This window comes from Camelus ferus, chromosome 1 (genome assembly GCF_009834535.1).
Source record: "Camelus ferus isolate YT-003-E chromosome 1, BCGSAC_Cfer_1.0, whole genome shotgun sequence".
Classification (NCBI taxonomy): domain Eukaryota; kingdom Metazoa; phylum Chordata; class Mammalia; order Artiodactyla; family Camelidae; genus Camelus; species Camelus ferus.
The window spans coordinates 116,681,321-116,704,529 of NC_045696.1; the positions used below are offsets into that span (position 1 = coordinate 116,681,321).

Below are 23,209 nucleotides of genomic sequence, written 5' to 3' on the forward strand. Positions count from 1 at the left end.
ATTCAGATGGAGAAATGGAGACTCAGAAGTGTTAAAAACAACTTGACTGAGGTCCCAGAGCAAGTTAAAAATGGTTGGCGGCAAACCCTCACTTGTGTTCCGCCAAAACTCCTCCTTCCTCAGCATCCTATTTATTTTGGGCGTTTGTCATTGGAGACAATGAACAAATGGGGCAAAGGAAGCCTCTGGAACAGCCCTTCACTGAGGCTGTACATGAACTGAGGCTCTCTGTGTAGGGGTGGTGGTGATCTGAGGAAGACGACATTTGGAGAATTACAGATTCTAGGATAAAGGCGATGTCTGATAAGGATGACCTTAGACAATGAACTGTCCCCCTTTGTGAGACAAAGCAGCCTTTGCAAGAACTGTTTGGAGCAAGCTATTTCCAGTGCTCTGGATAAAATAATCCTGACAGGGGCAGGTCCACTCCACACAGGGGCCACCCCCAGCACTGTCATTCTCTCACCAAACACTTGGTTTACATCACATCCAAAACACGATTCCTCCCAATCCGGGTAGAACTGACCCATTTATCAGACTTCAAAGGGCATTTTCACTTTCTTCCTTCTAGAAAATCCAAATGAAACCCAGAGACCCACAACAAATCAAGTGGTCCTCGTGCGTGACCCGTAGTTGGCACTCAACCGTTAGAGCTGGAGTAGCGAGTGAATGTTCAAAGTTGTCTTGCAGGACGTGATCCACCACTTTCACAAAAAAAATCACGGACGCGTCAGGAACCGTGTGGAAACAGTATTGCATGCAATTTTCAGTTGAAATTGGTTTGATTCTAGTCAGTCTGTCTCCTGCAGAACCAACTCTTCCTTATGGAGATGATTACACTTCTTACGGCCATGTGTCTAGAGTTTTTTTTCCTCTGGAGCAGATGTATCAGAATCACTGGGTACCCAGCCCACGTCTTAGGTGTCAGGGCCTCGAAATCTATTTTAATAAGAGCCCCTGTTATTCAAACTAAAATAAGAGAACTACTATATAGGGTTAACCAGGCCTATTATGCAATTATAGACCCAGCGTTGTCTTAAATATAATTTAGATGCCAGCCAACCCAGGTGTGACATAGCTAGGACTCAATCTTGTGATGCTCTAGATTCTATCCAGAGCAGTATTTCCCAGTCTTTAACGTATATGTCACCCAGGGAGTTTACCAAGTGGTAGATCCCCAGATGCCATCCAAAGGGACTGGGCTGAAGCCAGATTTTCCACATGTTAAAGAACTAACTCCGTGTGATTCTGATGCAAGCATTCCGCTAACGCCACACCTAATACAGAGCCCTTCAGGAAAACAATATTCTTGTCAAATAGTGAAGCAACCTCGGGGATAATCATGAACCAACAACACTTAGTTCTATCTGAATGGCCCTTAAAATGACGACATAGGTCAGGATGAGCAACTGCCAATACAAATAAATACATTAAATCCAGCATGTTGCCTTTGCCTCAGTTTTCCCGTCCACTTAGGCAGGGAGAGACTTGAGTTTTGGAGGTGGGGTTGGGGTAGAAGACATGGAGTCTTAAGTGATGTACTGTTTCCATTTTTCTTGGAGAAGGTTTGTAGCCTTTCCGCTACTCTAGCCAATTTTAGGGTATAAGATTCACACACCAGAAGTCTTGCTTTGTGTAGATGTCTTTCATAACTTTTATTTATTTATTTTGCCCTCAGCAGAGGCACTGGGGATTGAACCCAGGGCCCCGTGCACGCCAAGCACGCGCTCTACCACTGAGCTTTACTCCCACCCCCACCCGCTGTGTAGAGGATTTAATGATACAATTTTCAAATTGTTTATTTTTTGTGGTGGGAAATGATTCCAGAATGTGAATTCAATATGTTTTCTAAGAATATCTGGGATGATGAGGCCCTAAACATTCTTCCACATAAAATAAAACTTTAACGAAGGCGTTTAAATTATTCTCACGCCAGCATCTGAATTTGCCGTTGGTTGACATGGAGGAAGCAGTCTGGGTTCTAGACTGTCTCCAGCATCCTAGCTGTGTAATCTCTGGGGCTTACGTTTTTTTTTTTTTTTTCTCTGCAAGATGAGAATGAAAACACCGGCTCTGCGTAACTTACAGCATGGTTGAGAGCTTTAAAGAAAAAAATTAAAAGTGCTGATCCAAAGCGAGCTGGCATCACCCTCCCAAGCCATAGCTCAGAAGTCTTAGCTCCATTTTGGAATTTTTCACGGGTCTCCTCGAGCTCTTCTGAAAGAATGGCACAGAGGAAGGATACACCCAAGGTTTTCTCCCTTAATTTGAAGCCCAAATAATAGCTCAATGTAATTGTGATCTCATGTTCCCTGGACCAGAAGCACAGAGTAAGACGGCTGCCGGCCCAGCTGGGGCAGGCTCAATGCAGGCTGCTCTGTGAGTCAGCAGAGCCCAGGCGGAACCCTCCCTAACCTCACGCCGGACGCTCAGTCCGTGTTTTTATTTCATTAATAAAATCTGACCTCGTCTTTTGTAATCCAGAAGCGTGATGATACATTTGTTGCAAACTGCATGCAGATAAAAGGGGGATTCCTTTTGAAACTACATCCTCTTAATAATAAATAATTTTTGATCTATTATACATAACAAGAGTGCATTTCTTGTTAAAACGGCAAGCTTTTTTTTTTTTTTTACCAAAATGAAAACATTCATTTCTTTATAAATATTTTAAATAGTTTAAATACGTATTTCATACGAAGGATATAAAAATAGCTTTTTTTTTTGATAAATAAAGACATTCATTTTTTACATGGCAAATAACGTGCACTAGCTAACCACCGGCCACTGGCTCTATGTGACTGATTGTCTAGGAGATGACATGCAGTGATAATTGTCCCTTGGCCTTCTATATTTCAAAAATAGATCAGCGGGAGCTGTGCGCTCCCGAGGCCCGCAGTGCGGTGGGTATTGTTCAGGAGTGACACACAGGCACTCAGGAAAAACCTCTGCTGCATTTCACAAAAGCCACCTAGGACAAAACCAATCCACAAATTCTTTGTCTGGGACTCCGAGCCGCTCAGACCCGCAGGGTCTTTGGACTTTTACCCAAGTCTGTCAAACAGACCAGTAAGTTAATATCTGTACAGGAAAATGTTCCTACTTCGTTTCTAGGACCCAGGGCGTGTCTGCTGCAGCATGAAGGTGGTTCTGCCTTTGCCGGCCCCTCGTGCTCTCTTCCTCGGGACCCCCAGCATCACCCAGCCTTCACGCTGCTGGGGGTGAGGAAGGCAAACCAGAGCTGTCCTGCGGGGAGGGGCTGAAACAGGCACGAGTGTCATACATTTATGGCTTTCTTGTCCTTCGCTTCTGCTGTGCTGGTGACAACTTCCAGTGGAAAGTTCTCCAAGGGGTCAGGAGAGACTGACGCCCTTCGTCCCCGCTCCCAAGATCCTGGCAAGTTCTCCAGACTGAAGGAACTCACGGCTCCCTGGCCCAAGCTGCCCTCCTCCGATCTGCTGGGGAGAACCAGGTGCAAAGATGTTTCGGAGGAGGAGCAGACAGAGGACGAGAGCGTCGCCGAGATGGACTGCAGGGGCGTCAGGGTGGTATCTGACTGTGGAGAGATGCACCTTAGAAACTGCAAATGACCTTCCTGGACAACCTGGTGGTGGGCAGGTGAATAAAACGGTTCAGCGTCTGCAGGATTTCGCTCGGGAGCTCCAGTTCGCCGGGGGCTGCTCCCCACAGAGGAGGGATCCACACTCCATATGTCCGAGGTGACGTTCCCGTGACAAAGCTGTGTTTGGGAATAAGCAGCGCCACCTGCCTGCAAGTGTAGGCAGGGCTGGTGCGCACTCCAGGTCGTCCTGGTCTGGAAGCTGTCCCTGGAGGGACACATGGAGGTGGTGTGCAGGGAGCAGAGCCGAGAGGGCTGCTGGGGGGACAGAACGTGTTCTAGAAGTTGCATCACAGTTCTCATGTCTTTACCTAACTGGGAGACCTCCTGAGTCAGGCTCGTTACCTGCGTGGACAAAGCAAAGCAAAAGGCAATCATCAGAGGAGCCTGGTAGTGATTTCAGAGCAGGAAGGGGCGTGAGATTTCTCAGTAAGAAGGTCTGGAAGGCTGCTCCACCTCCAACTCCAGCCAAGCCCACAGGCGGAACGGGGAGGCTGGGTACCCGATCTCAAGCCACCCTCATTCGGAGGGAACCTAGAAAGACATGAATAGCCTGGCATTCTTACCTGGCGATTTTGGGGTTCTGGGACCAAAATTAGAGACAGAGGTTCATCATCTCTTATATCTCTTAAATACAGACGGCATCTTTTGCTTCCTGAGTTAGTGATGCACACCAACCATCCCAAATACCTTAAAACAACGCAGGGTGGTGAGCACTGTTCATAAAGCACTCAGCACGCTGCCTGCCAGAGCAGATACCCAGAAAATGACAGCTCTTGCTTCTGTCTGTCACTTCTGGCCAAGATCTATGCTTCTTCAGAAACACACTGGCCTTCGTGGGATGGTGAGGGGGGTAAACACGACCTCACACCAGAGTTGCTACGGAGAATGTCTACAGGAAAAGGAGAAGCTGCAAAATGAGCTTAGAGATAAGATCTTCAAGGAGGGTCCATACAGGTAAGCATGGTGGGGAAGCTGGGAGTGCCGGGGTCCATCAGGGAACTGGAGCCCCCGTGGAATTAGAACTCTGTGCGGTAAGTGCTTTATTCATTTTCTACGTGAGATGTTTAGTGTTCGTAAGATTTTCAGAGACATGACCCTCAAACTCTCAAGAACCACTGAAGAGTTTGCATTATTCCTTTTACACTTAAAACCAATATTATAATTCACAGGAGGACTTACTTTCCTAACAACCGCATCACATTTTTAACCATGGAAGACCACCAGAAGATTGAATTTGACTGAAATCCAGCTTTTCTGGGGTATTTATATACTTGAAAGTGAGGAAAACCTATCTTTCAGAAAGCAGGAATCGCACACATTTTCTAGTCTCTGGTTAGATTCATAACACTAACACGTATTGTAATATTTTGCCTTCATTGCTATAAGATTATATTTTATAAAGGATTTCCTATGCCTGGATTTTATTATCGTGAATCATGAACTCCAATATAAGCAGCTGAACTCACTGGCTAAATACCATCAGAAAACAAAACAAAACAAAACAAAAGGGCAGTCCAACTTCAATGACGCCAAAACCGAGATTACAGTTTTGGGCAGACATTTTTCAATATTTAAGTACACACTCCTAATTTGTCCAGTAACTTGATTCAGTCCATTTCCTTGTAAGTACATTCTGAAGCTAATTCTCCCTGGCAGGCCCATCAGGAGGTAGTGCCGCTCAAATCAGGCATTTAAAAATGGCCAGAAGGAGGTTTTTTTTCCTGGTTCAGGCAACCAACTGGTAACACCTGCCTTGAAATTGCCAGGCCAGAACTATTTCTGCTTTGCTGCTTGCATGGAACTCGAGGGACTAGATCGAATACTTCTGCCCAGGCTTTTCAGCAGATCTAAAACTTTTGGCGACAAAAAGATACCCCTGAGACTCACACTTAAGAAGTGAAACGGTGAATCCGAGAAAGAGTCTCTGAGTTTTAAAATGTTCACTGCAGGTTGTCAATTTCATAACCTGCCAAGCCTCAATTCTAAAGCACACGGGTGACACCAGTCAGTCTCTGGATCTCAGCACAGCGGACATTCACCCAGGGGGTCTATCTTGAGTTGATTAGCTCTTCTCTCAGAATTTCAGAAGGCTGATGCTAGATGAGATCCTTGAAGGATATATTAACCATTCATTCCTGTAGGTTGTTGAAGCTTAATGCCTGTATCAAATTCACCAGGGCTCATCTGGTGAATTATTAGCATTGAATGAAGACATAATGTTTGAAGGACAACTTTGTATTTTAGGCACACCAACAATTACATTTTTCAACAAATACTTGAGTAAATGTGTAACATAACATGCTTTTAGGTACATTTTCCCTATTGATTCTATAGAAACACTACAATCAGCAGGATACATGATTATTTCTTCACCTGTAAAATGGGGACATTAAAGCCCAGAGGTTAAATGACATTTTAAAGTCGCTTATTTCATGAATGACAGTCTTTGATCTGGAATTCGAGCCTTCTAGGTTTGGTGCTGTTTCTATTACAGTGTATTACCATATGGAAAAGGAGACATTAAGAGTTGAGAAAGTTTTGCTAATGTGGTGAGAATGAGTGAGGAGCACAGATGATACAAAAATTAGCCTCGTGTGAAAGTTGTCTGAAATGGTAATTCAACATCAAATAAGCAAACAGCGCCATCTCTTAAAAAAAAAAATCAGGAGACTGATTAAGCACAGTAAAATCTCTTCACAGCAAATTATGTGAATGGGACTACAACAAAAAAGGTTTGTATTAAAGGAAAATCTGGAACTGGGCAGTATGTTAATAGACATATTGTTGATAAAGAGCTTTCAGAATAAATGGGTATTTTCCTGTGGCTGAAATATCTTTCCTTGGCCATATTCACTTTATTTATTTATTTATTTATTTATTTATTTAGATGATGGATGCCACATTGGCGAGTCCAGGGAGCTTTTTTTTTATTCAGTTATACACACACACATACACACACATATATTCTTTCTCAGATTCTTTTTCATTATAGGTTATTACAAGATATTGAACATACTTCCCTGTGCTCTACAGTAGGTCCTTGTTGTTTATCTACTTTATATATAGTAGTTAGTATCTGCTAATCCCAAACTCCTAATTTATCCACCCCCTCCCCACTTTCCCCTTGGGTAGCCATAAGTTTGTTTTCTATGTCTCTGAGTCTCTTTCTGTTTTGTAAATAAATTCATTTGTATCATTTTTAAAAAGATTCCACATTGTCTTTCTCTGTCTGACTTACTTCACTGGAGTATGATCATCTTTAGGTCCATCCATGTTGCTGCAAATGTCCACGGCCACATTTGCCACAACTCTGAGGCCATGAACTCTGACTGGGAATCACAAGTTTTGACTGGCTCCAGGAATGTAAATAGCATTAACATTTCAGAAAACAAAATTACTACATTAGCTTGAACTAAAAAGAGCAAAGAACCCAAGGAAAAAGAGCTTTCTTTAGCTCCAAAGGGTAATGATCAATTTATGTCAGGGAAGATTTCTGTCACTGTGTCACTGGGGACATACCCCTGCACCTTATTAAAGCTGCACAGGGAATTAATCCCCATCAGACAAGGGATCTCTCCCTTTATAAGGACAAAGCCAGCTGTCACAGGAGAGATGACCCCTCCTGGGAGTGGAAACTCTGGTGACACCGAAGTGACAACTGCCAGACAACACCGTGAAGTTTCACAGCACTTCTGTTTACTGCTTCCTGCTGGGCTCACTAACAAGATTCATTCTAAAACAGGAAAAGCTTTATTCTTAACCAAATGCAGAAAACAAAGAATGCAAGGTCTCCACTTCCTAAGGGTGGTGGGGCTCGAGGCTCTTTCACAGCACAGTGAAGAAGATATGCATTTGCTAAAAAAGGTTCTTGGGGCTACTTTGTGATCCATGCTCCATCCACTTAAGGAGGTGTCTTCAAAACACAACAGAAAAACAGAACTGCAGAGATGGGTCCATAAAAACAAGCAAAACAATCATTTAGATCAAATGAACCAATGTTTTCCCATTTACCTCAGCAGCTACCTAAATTTTTAAATTTTATAAATAAATTGAATTTTAAATCTTCTGTCACTCATATTAGAAAACAGAATCTCTCTGAGCAGGAATTACAAAGCCCTTCACAAGCCCCACTTGGCTTTTCCATGGCCCGTTACCCGCATTTCCCCTCTGGAACACCATCAGATGTACACGGTGCAAGTCAGCACTCTGCTCTTGTGAAGGCTCTCCCCCACCGACTGGAGCTCTTCCCCTCAGCCCTCTCTGCCTGGTGAGTTTCTCTCCCTTCAAACATCTAAGCCTTCATTTCCTCTGCAGAGCTTTTTTTCTGACGAGCTCACTGATACTTATGTGATAGGGAAGAACAGATCTGACTCCATATTACATCTGTTCCTTTATCTCTAACCCTGTGCTGTTTCCTGAGCTCATTCCTTCCTGCTGGTTTTGCACCTTTTGTAAAAGAATGTTGCCTAGAGCCTGAAATACACAGGAGAGCCCATTCTCAAGGCTCTGACCTTTAAGGGTGTAACACTTTCCCATTCATATAGAGATAAAAAGTTGCAGAACAGAGAATAATATTTATCTTGTTGGAGGTTTATAGGAACATCATGATCTATGTGGACAGCTGCCAAGAACAAAGGATTCCAACACCAAGAAGTTTGCAACATCCAACCACACCCCCTCCCCTTCTTAGTATAAAAGAAGCCTAATTCTGACTTGGGTCCCCCATCTTCTTCATCTGCTGGCTTTCTGAATAAAGTCATTATTCCTTGCCCCAAAACACCTTGTCTCCCGATTTATTGGCCTGTCGTGTAGCGAGCAGAATGAGTTTGGACTTAGTAACACTCACGTAGCAGTTTGAGCATCAAACAGGACTGTCTGCCTTCAACTAGGCTATAAGTTCCATGAGGGTAGAAGTGGTTATCTCAGTATCTCCTGGACTCAGGGCAATGCCCAGAACACAACGTGCACTCAGTAAATCTGGAATGAATACATGAATGCAATTCCTGCCGTTTTGAAGAACTTGGCTCTCATATCCACCTTCAATTTTTATTTTATATCATCTCATGATTTTATCATAAACATCCTGGCAGAAAGATTCCTACTACAAAATTATACTGGAAAATCTGTAACTGGGGCTCTTCATCCCAAGTAAATATGTTAGAAGTAGGTACTCTGACTGTTAAAGAGTTTTTGTATGTAAATTTCCTAAATCAAATCCTTGGGTATTTTCCAGTTTTTAAGAGCAGGTGGCATTTCCACCATCAAGAATCCCTTTTTTTTTTTTTATTGTGTTTCCTTCATGATGGTAGAAATAGGTCTCTTTTGGCCAAGACTTCTGGTAGACTTCATTTATCTTTCTGCTTTGTCACTTGTCTCAGCATCAACTTGATTTCCATGGGTAGTTCTAATTCCCTGGGGCAATTCCCCGTTTACTGACTCCCAAGTCTCATGACTACATTATGAGTGCCAAGTGACAAATTCAATTAACTTATTCAGAGTTGTTTTATCAGCTGAAATTTAGCAAAGCTTTTTGCATCCCTGGTTGCCACCCTTCATGGCTATTTTAGATGTGGCCTTCTGATTATTTCTACTTACAAATATAGTAGATAAAGAAAACATAACTTAATACACGTTATTCTTTTACTTCTGTATTAAGTTACACTTTATTCATTTTCTCCTCTTCATCCTCCTCCTCCTTTTCATTCTTCGGTGGATAAGAATCCATCAGTCTGGAATTTAAAACTGTTGGCCAAACCAGTTCATGATTACCATCTGCATAGGCAATTGTTCATATCCAAGACTTCTCTCTCCCTTCCAAAGTCCCAACTGTTGGAAAGAAGAAGTGATGAAAACACCATCTGTGCTTCCAAGTAATTCAGTGTTCTATCCAACACTTTGGAGAGCCTTCCCTTCTCTGTTCCCCCAGCACCACACATTTAACCGTACACAGCACTCGGTGTTCAGCAGGTTTCCAGGCAGTGCTTTCACTCCTTTGAACATCTCCCATCATGAACAGAAACACCTGTGTGACAACAGACTCATCAAATGTCCGTGATAATCCACACTCTGATCTTTCCATACTGCTAAGCAGGGAATCAGAAGTACCATTATCTATTTCTGCCATATCCCAGTTTCCTCCGAACTTCTGTGGGCCCAGAAATAATCATTGTCGCCTATGTTTCCAGAGCGCCTGGGTTTCTCCTCTCATGTTTAGTTGGCTCCATTGATGTGATATTACTTCTCGTCCTCCTGAGTCATATTTCAACAAGGGCTGTGTTGTGATAATTAAATAATATAATGGATGTTAGCGTTTACTCCCCAGAAGACTGGTATGTCAGAGTGTCAGGTGTCTGGATTTGATCACGGAAGATAGGGACTCAACTAAGCTGAAACTCCTGCATGGTAGGGAATACCATCTCAGGCAACGCTGAGCCCAAAGAAAATAAAAGCCAGTTATTGATGTAACTCCTCTTCAGCCTCAGCATGGAGGGATAAACCACTCCTATTAACACTTCTACATAATTAAAGTTGGAAGAAACAGTCTCCACGGTTTAGCAGTGCCTTGCACGCAGCTTTCCAGTAGCAAATTGTAACAGCAATAACCAGAGCTGTTGAAAATTTTTGATTAAGATCTTGTACTTCTAGTCACAGATGGTGTTGGTGACCTCTCGTCCCAATTACACCTGCACCGGCAGCTTTTACAGTTAATGTGCGTTTTGGTGCAAGCACAGATTTGCTGTCCTAGTGTGTCTTTGGATTGTGCCTTTTGGGAACAGGACTGTGAGTTTCATAATGAAGACAAGAACGTGTCTTTGACAATACTTTTCCTTTCACATATGAAATAGCTTCCTTTCGTCTTATATTATTCATATTTTACATTTCTCAATCTTGGCTATTGGTATGGTATGATTCATGGACTTTTGAGTAAAACTGAAACTTCAGTTGATAGACGGAGAAAAAAAAGTGATTTCCATTTCTGTGCATTCAGTGAGCAGATGGGGAATGCATCTGTTGATATAATTTTCTTAGCTTGAAGAGGTCTTGACCTGTCACTCAATTTTTGCCAAACATGTACACATTTTCCTGCTAGACACAATTTTCCTAAATTCAGGGGTACTAATTACACCCATCCTCTCCCCCTGTCACAAACACATACATTTTTCACAAGCTCTGACTCAGGTAATTAAATGGTTTTTCATTTAATCCTTTGTTATGTTGTATATTTATCATGGGATTCAGACAAGTTCAATCAAACTCCACAAGCGGGCAAAACAAAAAAGACGATCAGCATAATTTCATCCTTGTGTCTTTTGCTTCACAAAGCATTCAAAAACAAGTGACAGTCTTTTTTATCTGTCAGCTAAAATAATAATCATACTTGGCACTTGCATAAATTTCAGCCAAATGAAGATCTTAGTCCCATTAATGAATGAAAGTTGTAAATCTGTGTTTACAGCTGGAGAGACTAGAACATTGGGAGGTGAAGTGGCTTATCTGACGTCACACAGGAACTGTACCAAGGGCTTTGCATTTGCAGGTGCAACGGATGCCTCTTAAATTATAATAAGAGAAGAATACAAATCTAGCATTGTCAATCCAAAATGACCAATTAGAGTCTTGAAAGTGGTAACTCCAATGAATTTCACTGAATTTCTGCAAGCTCAGGCCTTTGGACACAACTTTATTACTTTACTGTCCGATGGTAATCCATTATTTATCAACCTTCTGATTGCTTTCCTTATCTAGTTGGTACCCGACTGTAGCTACAGTTAGCATCTGGCTAAGGGGACCTCACTGCCATCATCGAACACCAAACAAAAGTCAGTCTTCTCTCAGAATACCAGTGTATAGGGCAGTGCCTGTCAAGCTCTGATGTATACAGGAATCACCCGGGTATCTTGTCACCATGCATTTTCAGATGCAGAGGGTGTGGGGCGGGGCCTGGGATTCTGCATTTCTAACAAGCTCCAGGTTAAGGCCAGTACTGCTGGCTCCTGCTCTCAGGGTCAGATCAATAGTTCCTATTCTTACAGATCATGTCCTTCTGGTTAACTTCTCATGTACTGATCTTTCAGTAAGAGTTGAAAATTAAGTCTAACCTGATTTTTTTCAATTCCTTTGGCAAGCTTATAGTTGGAATTTTGCATTTATTTAACCTTTCCTTCCTTACTTCCTCCCACCCTTTCTTATGGAGGTATTGGGGCTTGAACCTAGGACCTCGTGCACGCTAAGTATGCACTCTACCACTGAGCCATACCCTCCCCCCTCTTGTTTACCTTTCTTTCAACACTATTTTGTATTTTCTGTATGCAAGTCTTGTATCTCCTAGGTCAACTTTATCCCCAGGTGTTCTGCTCTGTTCTGTTCTACTCACGCTATTGTAAGCGGGATATTTTCCTAATTTCTCTTTCTGGTAGTTCATTGTTAGTACGTAGAAATACAATGGACTTTTGTTTATTGATTTTGTATCCTGAAACTTTACTGAATTCATTGATTAGTTCTAACAGTTTTGTGGTGGCGTCTTGAGAGTTTAGGGTCTCTGTTCTTAGTGGCTCCTTGGAGTTGAGGGTGTGCCAAGATCTGTCAGTGTCTCGAGACAGAGGATCAAGCGAGCACCCAGATGCAGACTGACTAGAAGCTGGACACTCAGGCAGCAGCTGGGAAAGTATGTAGTCTAATGCCTTTCAGGGAGCAACTGGGAGATGAGCATTGTTTTGCTGAGCCCGGGGATACAACCATGGGGGTGTTCCTTGCCCTTTACAAACTGCTTCTATTCTGCCTGTAGTCCCATGGGGCAGAAGCCTCATTGGCTTACAGAGCTAGGTGTTCTGGTGCCCATCCCTTGGGTAGGAGCCTAAAGAGTTGGGGCCACGAGATGTGCAGGCTCAGGGAGAAGCTGGGAGTTGAAGGGTCCCTCCCGATTGTATGGTGCTGTGCCAAGGATGGGGTTTACAGCAAAAGTGTGCCTCAGCGTGTCCCACCGGTCTCCACGTGGACATTGTTTCGTTCACCTGATGTGCAGGAGTCGCCCAGCCAGTTTCCGCATTTCTCTCAGAGGGAATTAGTCTGTGCGTGGCCACACCTGCAGCACGCCCATCAGAGGAGGGCAATCCAGGTGCTTCCTGTGATGCCTTCCAGGAGCATTTGTTATCTATTGTATGCGTTTTCACCCATTGTACTTCTGATCATTGTATTTCTTACCGAAGCTCAAATTACCCCATCTTTGGCCACTGGGAGACTCTTCATGCTGGCTCCTGAGTTCTTTCAACATCATACTAATAGTTTTTGGTAGCTTTCTTGCTCTGTTCTGAACACTAAGGTGTTCCAGACTCATCATGTACAGTTCATGCCCCAGAAGCGGAAACAGCCATTTATGCCAGAAACCTGGGTTTCTTTTCGTGGGAAATTGTATTTCAAAACCATGATCGAGGCAGAGAAATATTCATTGTTACTGGGCTGGCCGTTGTTTTTATTCCTTCTCTGTTGAAAGAGCTTGGAGATGCATGAATATATATGATACTACAGCAGTTCACAAGTATTTCTTATGCCATTTCAGGACTACAGAGTTTTTACTTAACATTTCTATATTACATTTGTATGCCCTTTATTCTACACTGTGAATTCTGGTCACTGAGGTACAGAGGATGACAGAATCATGCATGATATGCCACAATTACAGGCGTACATCACTTCACTGCGTTGCTTTACTGTGCTTCACAGATACTGTGTTTTTATAAACTGAAGCTTTGTGGCAATCCTGCATTGTCCGATGATGGTTAGCATTTTTTTTTAGCAATCAAGTATTTTTTTAAATGAAGGCATGCACATAGTTTTTTTAGAGACAAGGTTATTGCACAACTTAATAGACTATAGTGTAGTGGAAACATAACTTTTATAGGGACTGGGAGACTGAAAAATGTGTGTGACTCACTTTATTGTGGTATTTGTTTCACTGCAGTGGTCTGGAACTGAACTGCAACATCTGTAAGGAGTGCTTGCACTCATCTGCTTCCCCCTACCGCTACCCCAGCCCATTACACACACAACACTCTCAGCATTTCAATACTGGTGCTACCATTACAAATTATGACTGTTGAAAACAGTTAAAAATTTTTTTTTGGCATATTCTATTCTCATTCTCTCCTCATTCCTTTTTTTATGATTCTGCTATAAGTACATTGTCAGGGCATCTGACCCTTGACAATTTATACTCTGTCCTCTTTAACTTTCATTTAGATTTGGGGCTATAAATAAGTATGTATTTAATGCTGATGAACTTGTCCTATGACAATGTCTTTCAAGTCCTCTTGGAAGGATATAGAATTTTAAATTTCTTTAAAGCACAACATCTGAAACATGGGAACATGTTATTATTTGCCTACTATGAATGTGGGTTATTTGGATATTTGTTATATAAATATATATGTCTAAAGTAGCTCATGGTTAAAAAGGAAGAAAACATGTAAATGAATATATGTATATATATGCATGATTGGGACATTGTGCTGTACACCAGAGATTGACACATTGTAACTGACTGTACTTCAGTTAAAATAAATAATTTTTTTTAAAGGAAGAACACCAGGGAGGGTATAGCTCAGTGGTACACTGTATGCTTAGCATGCACAAGGTCCTAGGTTCAATCCCCAGTACCTCCATTAAAAAACAAATGAATAAATAAATAAACCTAATTACCTCACCCCCCAAAATCTTTTCTTAAAAAAGGAAGAACAAAATACTCGATTTGCACACTAGAATCTCATATTTATAAAAAACAGTATCTATATAAGTTTAATTTAAAAAAATGAAGTATTTTACATGAAAAAACCTAGTTTTCATCATTTCTTCATCTTTGACTATTATAAGTTTCAATGACCCATTTTTAATTACTGCCAATCAATATTCCAAAAAACCCACCGAGAGGGTAGGTTCTTACTGAACAAATGCACAGACTGTCCCTTCACTATCAGAGCAACCAAGCAATGAACATCACATTGATAAAGACTGTGAGAGAGACTGACCAGGAAAGGTCTAGCAGAACCCCTCATGGAAGCAGGGTGCCTAACGTGTGTTTCAGGGCTCCAGAAAGAGTCTTCTTTTAATCATTGGTGGACACCTTCCCCAATCAAGCTTTTTGGATAATGAAGTTTTAACAGAAAAAACATACTCCCCTAATAAACTCTATTAATAACTGCCATTTGAACAGAAACTACTGCATCTCCTAGGTTGGGGAGGTTCAGGTTAGAAAGTGAGCTTGCAGATTAAAAAAAAAAAATAAAGTGAGCTTGCAGATAAAAAAAAAAAAATAAAGTGAGCTTGCAGACCATCAGCTGAGGTCAGCACAGGGCTGCAGGAACCGTATCTTGTACTAGTGATCTGATTTGATTTAAAAACAAGCTGTGGTATATTTATACAATGGAATACTACTCAGCCATAAAAAAGAATAAAATAATGCCCTCTGCAGCAATATGGATGGACATGGAGATTGTCACACTAAGTGAAGTAAGCCAGAAAGAGAAAGAGAAAGAAAAATGCCATATGATATCACTTATATGTGGAATCTAAAAAAAGAAAAAAAGAGGACACTAATGAACTCATCTACAAAACAGAAACAGACTCGCAGACATAGTAAATAATCTTATGGTTACCAGGGAAAAGGGGGTGGGAAGGGACAAATTTGGGAGTTTGAGATTTGCAAATGTTAGCCACTATATATAAAAATAGATTAAAAAATCAAATTTCTTCTGTACAGCACAGAAGAACTACATTCAATATCTTGTAATAACCTTTAATGAAAAAGAATATGAAAACGAAAATGTATGTATCCGCATGACTGGGACATCATGCTGTACACCAGAAACTGACACACTATAACTGACTATTTTAATGAAATAAAAAAGTAAACTACCAGGGGATTCCCTACCCTCCCGTCTCTCCTTAACACTCTTTATTTGCTTTAAAAATGCACTCCTTTTAAGATTTGAAAATACAAACATGGAAAAGTCATCCACAGGAAAACATATACTGGAAATACATAATTTCCCCTTGAATGAACATATAGTATATTTTATCAGACTTTTCAGAAAAGCCCTTTATAAAATTATCCTATCCTGAAATTATCTGTCCACGATTTAATCAAGTCTTAAATTTAAGTGTACATATGGCCAATTTATGGAATCCAAGGCTCAAGTCTTGATGTGGGGTTCTGACGTTTCAGAGAGGAAGTCTCTTCAATGCAGACGAAGGATGGTCTACTTGGAAAGCTAACCCTATAGACTGGGACTGGGGTCTTGTGTCCAGGCCTTTCTGTGCCACTTGCTGCCTGTGTGATTATCTCTGGACCTCAGTTTCCTCATCGGCAATAGGAACATCTCCCATGTCAGGATTTATCATGTCTTTTCAGACTCAAAACTGAAATCCCAATTTTCTCCTCTATTCAGTGTTCTACTGTCTATCATTAAAATGGACATAATGCATAATCCAAACATCTTTTATTCATTCATCAACCATGAATATGTGTCTACTGCATACCAACTGACAGCAAAGGAAAGAGCAGATGAAGATTCTTGTCGTCCTAGAACTGACTTTCTAATGGTGGGACAGAGACAGTGAAAATGTAGATAAATAAACTATGCAGAATAATAGAGGTTTGATAGGGTTAGGAGGGAAAACAAATTTGGGGAGAGGGGGCTGCTATTTTAAAATGGTTGGTCAAGGAAGAGTTCCTTGAGAAGTTGACAGCTGAGCACAGACTTGAAGGAGGGAAGAGAATGGTCCACAGATGTCTCGGAAAAGAGCTTTCTGAACAGAAAGAAGGAATACAAGACCTCGAGACACTGTCATAAGCTGAAACACTGAGCTAGACAACAGACCCATTATGGAAGTGTCACCTGTAGGACACTGGGGTCATTTGTTATTGTCTTTCAGAAACTGGGTGAAGAGGAGGGGGCAGAGGCAAAGGAAGTTGATCATGATGATGAAGGGTCTGGATTTTGCATTACATGAGTAAAATTTCAAGGAAGAGAGAATATTTCTAGAAGAGGAAGATAAGCTACTGAGGGGGGAGGGAGAGAGATATTGGCCACCGTCAACATTTAAAGTATTTTCATAAAAAAAAACAGTTAAGTCGCTTCTTCAAAACGACTCAAGAGCCGCAGAAGCAGGAAAAATGACTAACAGGCTTTACAGAGAGTTGTATCAGCTAAATATAGAGAAGAGGTTTCTGATTGCTAAAGCAACTGAGAAATGAGGTGGGCCACTGTGTGCATGGTGTGCTGTCATTAGAAGCATTTGGAGAATTAAAAAAAAATAGAGAATCCAAGTGCCAACGCTAGAGGTTCTGAGAGTCAGCCTATGATCGGCTACAGGAATGGCTATTTTAAAAATATTTATTATTTTACATATTAACTTATTAAAAATATTTATAATCATATAAAAATATATTCCCAGAGAATTTGAAAACACAACCAGGTTTTGGAACCTCTGCTGTAGATTTTTTTCTGGGTCAGGGTGAGGTTCTCACTACGGAAAATATCTAGGTAAAATCACTTCTTGCCAGTAATCTCAAAAGGATATTCCGACATTGAGTGAGAAGTCAAAATAGATGTCCTCTAAGATACCTTGCAACTTTTAGATTTCATGATTCTACCACATTATGAAACATAATAGTATCGAACTGAGGTTGCTTAATTATTTATTTCAGGACAGTTTTTACTCATTATTTTAAACAATTGATCATTTCAAATTCTAGCCTATCCTGTGTTCATAGAAGCACAAAAAGGAAATGTTAACTAATTTAGTATCGATTTACATATATTGTGCTTATTTCTAATGGTGCAGAAATGAATGGGAAGTGTTGGCCTTCATTTCCCCAGGTGCCTCATTGTTTTCTAATAAAAAAAAAAACTGAAAAAAACCCCACGTCTACTCAAGTTCATGTATATTTATTTTATAGCCCTGAACACTGCGTTGCTTGAGCTACAGGACATTTTCTATTGCATTTCACTAAAGCCCAGATACTTTTAAAATAACAATTTTGAGGCAATTCACAGAATTTTTTTTTTTTTTTGAGATATAATCCAAGTTCTCAAGAGCTTTGTGCTCTACTTGGGGAAGGAAGAAATATGCATATGAAAATAATATGAAACTATATAAAAACAAATACTGAATGGCAAGGTTGGAAAGCAGGTGTTGAACTTTAGAAAAGGGACTTAGAAATTGGGATTCATCATGGAAGAATCAAGGACATTGATAGGAGACTGGAGGTAGGATCAACGCTAAAGGAATTGGAGCCCTTTTGAAAAATCTATGATGTCATTTAAAAAGGGGGAAATTCATGTACAAGGCAGAGGATAAGAAAGAAGAGGCCCTTTGCGATCCCTTCCAACTGCAAGTTCCTAAAAGAAACTTCCCAACATTATTCATAGTTGTTGGATTGGATCAATTATTGAACTTCATTTTCCTACTGATGAATGAAAAATGGCAGAGCTCAATGTTTTTAAAAGATTACATCAATTTACAAATTTTTCTAGGAGGTATGGGGGTGGATACCCATATCTATTTTTTTTTAAAAAACAGTTATTCTGAAACTATCAGTTAGTGGTCAATTAATAGCTAGCTGCCACCAACTGGCTGATGTCTAGTTATGAATAATTAATAACTAATTGTTTAATTTCATTTGAATCTTTCTATACTTGTTTGTCTACATAGTAACTCATTTTACCAAACATTTCCATTTGTATCTCTAAAGTAGATCCACCTTCCAACCGATTCTGCCCCTGGAGGCTGGCTTGTATGGGCTCCATCAGTAGCCTCACTGGCGCTCTGGCCTCTGGCTGGTTTGGCCATTGCAGAAGCATCAGATGGAAGGGAGGCAGCACAGGGATGCAGGGGCCGTGCTCCTCTGGCTGCTTCCCTACAGGGCTGAGGCAGGCAGAAGGTCGCAGAAGGTACCAACAACAGGTCATGGCTCCTATCAGGTGGCCTTCTCCATCCAGCTTTCTCTGACTCAAGGTCCTGTAACCATTCTCTACTCTGGCCCCTCGGACCTCAGAGAGGTAGTGAACTTCCGTTGCTGTTGTCCCACGGCAGGAGGGGCTGTTCCATCTTTGTGGTTTCCCTACACTCTACTCACTCCTTTGCAAATACTCCTTTTGTTCAACGCAGCTCAAATCGCCCATCTGGAATGTGGCACTGGTCTCACTAGGACACTTAACTGTCACATTTGTTTAGTCCCTCTAGTCAAAGGTGAGAAGAGGTCTACATCTAAGTAATCCCGGGCAAAGAGGACAAAAATATTTCATCTCCAAACGTCACATGCATTTAAAATCCACACTTCACTTCACAAAATTTAGTGACACTTGTTTTTCCTTTTGAGATTTCCTCCCTATTCTTTAGGGTTCATTTTAATTTATTTACTTATTTATTATCAGTATAACTCTCACAAATGCTACAAATCCACCTACACAAAGAGGCTTGAGAAATGGAAAAATACCAGAAAGTGTCCTACAAATCATTAATTATTTGGATATATTCCAGTTTAGACACCGTGTCCACAAAATGCAGCACTAACATCAACAGTACATATATATTAAAATGAAAAAAGCAGAATGGTTTTGCCAGCCATTAAATGGACTTAAGTTTTTCTTTGTCAAAAAGTGAATGTACAGCCTTTGCTTATATCTTGCTTTTGAGAACTGACAGTGGAGAGGTATATATGACCATGATGAGAAAGAAAAGAGAGTGTACAGTCAGATTTAGGGAGGGACTGGCGATTATATCGGTGTGTTTCAGTCGAGTCAATTGCCGATGAAAAGATATAAAGATAACACTAACCAGAGAACTCAATAAAGACCTGGACCATTGGGTATCCCTCATGAAGGTTTCCTTACATGAATTACTGATAGAGCCCTGAGTTTTCATAGCCATTTAGAAAAGCAGTAAAGCAACTCTTAATTAAAGAACAACGTCTGTTATTACTCTTCCATTTATTTGACTGAAGGAGACTTCACGGATCTAGTTGACACAAATTTAAAACTTAACTGATAGCTCTCTCAAGCATAATCTAGAAAACAACTGAGATTCTCTCTCTGGTTTTCAGCAGAAAACATGTCATTACCTGTATCTGTTTACTTGGATATTGTATGACACATTTAATCGGGGATGAATTAGCATTCAACCTCAAGCAAAACGAAAGAGGAGACAAGATTTCCCTAATCATGTTTGGATGCTGGGGGAGACATTACTAGTGCTTGCCAGTATCTAGTTTTCTGTTATTTCTGGAGTACACAGAAGACTATACTTTTTTGTCTCTTGAAATTAACTGTATCCATGCAATTAGTTCTGGTTAATGAAATGTGAACAGAAATGATGTGTATATCTTTTGAGCCAAAATGATTGCCTATCTTCCCCTCTTCAAATGGAACATAACTAACCAATGACAGTCCAGGTAGTGGTGTCCCCTCTTGCTAACTAGCATTAGGTGCTTTGCTTGAATAAGAAATACATTTGAACCAATGGGATTTTGAGTTTGTTTGCTACCTCGGGATACTTTACCCTGTAACAATGCCTTTCTGAGAATGGTGGGACACTTCAATATTTCAGAAACAGTTACTAGTAAGGAAGTTGAAAATGAGGAAAAAACAGTTAAAAGATGTTGATGTCACAAAACCAAATTTTAAATCTGACTTGTAGTCTTAATGACTATTATAAAATGATTCTTTAAAGCTTTAAGAAAATAATGGGTCTAAGGAGCTAGCTGGAATAGCTATTTTTAAAGGCCATGATCTATGATCCAATTATGAAATGTGATGCAAACACAGTCATGTCTGAAAAGAAGATGTTTTTTCTGTCGGTCTCAATAGCAACCGGAGCTTGGATGCTAAAATGCTAGAGGCCGAGTTGATATGAGTAGATTTCTCATCTCTTCTAAGAGTGTGCTAATGTGTCAGTGCGACAACGGGCTCCAGACCACTCGGTGAGATTCCGAGCAAAGGAGGGGTGTCAAGAAGAGAACTGGTCTCTTGCAAGTTTTGGTTCTCGTCACACATATACGTAACTTACAATATATGAAACTGTAAAAGGTGAAACGAAAATAACTTCCTAAATTCTGGTTTGAGAAGATGTTTAATTTTGTCTCATAAAAAGAACCATAACATCTTGGCCATAGAAGAATACTAAAAAAAAAAAAAAAAAATTAGACCCAATCAGAAAAGAATTATTCCCACCAAAGCAGTTTAAACATTGTAAGAGGCCAATGACTTAGCTGGAAAGAAAGCCACTGGACTGACAAACAGAAAGTCTTTGGTGGATGTGGTGGTTAATTTCATTCATCAACTTGACTGGGCCCTGAGGTGCCCAGACATTTGGTCAAACGTTACTCTGGGTGTGTCTGGGAAGCTGTTTCTGGATGAGATTAACATTTGAATTAGTACACTGAGTAAAGAAGACTGTCCTTAATGTATGTGGACCTTAGTCAATTAGAGACCTGAATAGCACAAAAAGGCCAACTAAAAGGGAACTCTTCCTGCCTGACTCTTGGTCTGGGACATCAGTCTTCTCCTGCCTTCAGGGCCTGCTGACTTTTGCACTAGCACTTATAGACTTACTCCTATGAGCTTTCTTGGTTTTCAGACCTTTGCATTTGACCTGGGATTGTATCATCAGCTCTCTTGGGTCTCCAGGTTGCCAACTGCAGGTCTTGTGACTCCTGAGCCTCTGTGCTTACATGAGCCAATTCCTTATAATAAATCTCTCACTCACTCACTCTCTGTATATATAGGTGTATACACACATATATGTTTTGGGCAACATGTGGATGGTACAAACCTTTACAGAAATCAATTGGTAAAGACTATACCTGAAGTGAACTTTAAGCAGGTGCAAAAGAAAAATCAAGAATGTTCTGGAACACCAAAAAGAGACCTGAAATAAGAAAGTGGATAAATCCTGGTATAGAAAATGGGGCAAAACCAAACTCAGAATAGCATAGACTAAAAAAGGAAGATCAGAATTTTGGATAACATCTGAAAGAGGCTTCATCCTCAGCTCTGTGCTTCCCGTATTACTCCAAGGGATGCTAATGGGAAAGAAAATGTTAATATAATTTTGTCACTAATGTGATCCATAAGCAAATGCATTTGGTCAATGCAGGCTAAAAATAAGTTAATTTAGTTTTTTTACTGCAAGAACTCATAGAGCCTTAGTATGCTAATGACTAATGTGCATCGCTAAGAATACGAGTTAATTTTAAGTAAAATATACCAGATGTACTTAACCACAGAGGAATTATTCTCGAAGTTTTATTTTAAATCATCTGAAAAAGAACAAAAATGTTCAAGTATTCTAATGTTTTTGGAATTATATAAACTAAGTGAGGAACATCTACCCTTTGGTCTAGGCAATCCTGTTTTATTAAGTAACCATAATAACCATCAAAACCAGTGTTTTGACCATATCTTAAAAAAGAATACTTGACAAAGAAGCCCACAATTAGTAACTAAAAGCAAGCAGACATGAGACAAATAGAAAATAAAAATTAAAATAGAAGACATAAATAAAAGTATATCAATAACATTAAATATGAATGAATTAAGCAACCTGATCAAAAGGCAAATATTGATAGACTGAACCAAAAAAATCAAGATTCAACCATAAGCTGTCAACAGAAGACACACTTTAGAGTCAAAGATATAAGTAGGTTCAAAGTAGAAGGATGAAAAAAGATATATCATGCAAAGAGCAACCACAAGAAAGCCTGAAAGGCTATATTAATATCAGACAAAATAGACTTACAATTTTTTACTAGAGATAAAGAGGAGACATTTTGTTAAAAAGGTGGTCAAATTATAGAAAATCCCTTACAGGAAATTATAACAAAATTATAAGTATATATACACCTAACAACACAGCAGTAAACACATGGACCAAAAAAAGAACTGAAGGGAGAAAGAGACAATCAGCAATAATAGTTGGAGACTACAATATCTCATTTTTAATAATAAATAAAACAACCGGGCAGATCAACAAGGAAACAGAAAACTTAAACATTACAGGCCCACAGTCATAGACGGAACAGATATCTGTAGGATATTCACCCAACAACTGTAGAATACACAGTCTTCTCAAGCACATGCGGAACATTCTCCAGGTAAGATCTTACGCTATGCCATTAAAGAAATCTCAATCAATTTAACAGGATCAAAATCATACAAAGTGTGTTCTCCAACTGTAATGGAGAGTGTTGAAAGAAATTTAAAAAGATATGAATGAACACATAGATCAATAGAATAAACAGTCCAGAAATGAACCCTCACATTAATGGCCAGCTGAGTCTCACAAGAGTGTTAAGACCATTTAGTGGGGAAGGCACAGTGTTGGTAACAAATGGTAATGTGACAAATGGACATTCACATAAAAAGTTAAGTAAAATTAGACCCATACCTCACACCATTTACAAAAATTAACTCAAAATAGATTAAAGACCTAAATGTAAGTGCTCACACTATAAAACTCTTAGAAGAAAACAGAGGAACAAATTGTCATGACCTTGGGCTAGGCAATGGCTTCTTAGATGTGACCTCAGAATCA

The 23,209-nt window shown here is 40.2% G+C and overlaps 1 protein-coding gene across 1 annotated transcript in view; it reads right to left on the reverse strand.

Annotated features, from left to right (window-relative positions):
* Positions 1–1,673: 1,673 nt before the first annotated feature.
* The window catches only part of KCNH8 (potassium voltage-gated channel subfamily H member 8), a 353,249-nt gene continuing 331,713 nt past the window's right edge, over positions 1,674–23,209 (reverse strand). The window contains exon 16 of the mRNA XM_006192862.3: positions 1,674–3,964. Coding sequence (XP_006192924.2) covers positions 3,278–3,964 — 687 coding nt within the window. The 3' untranslated portion in view covers positions 1,674–3,277. The remainder of the gene's footprint in view (positions 3,965–23,209) is intronic.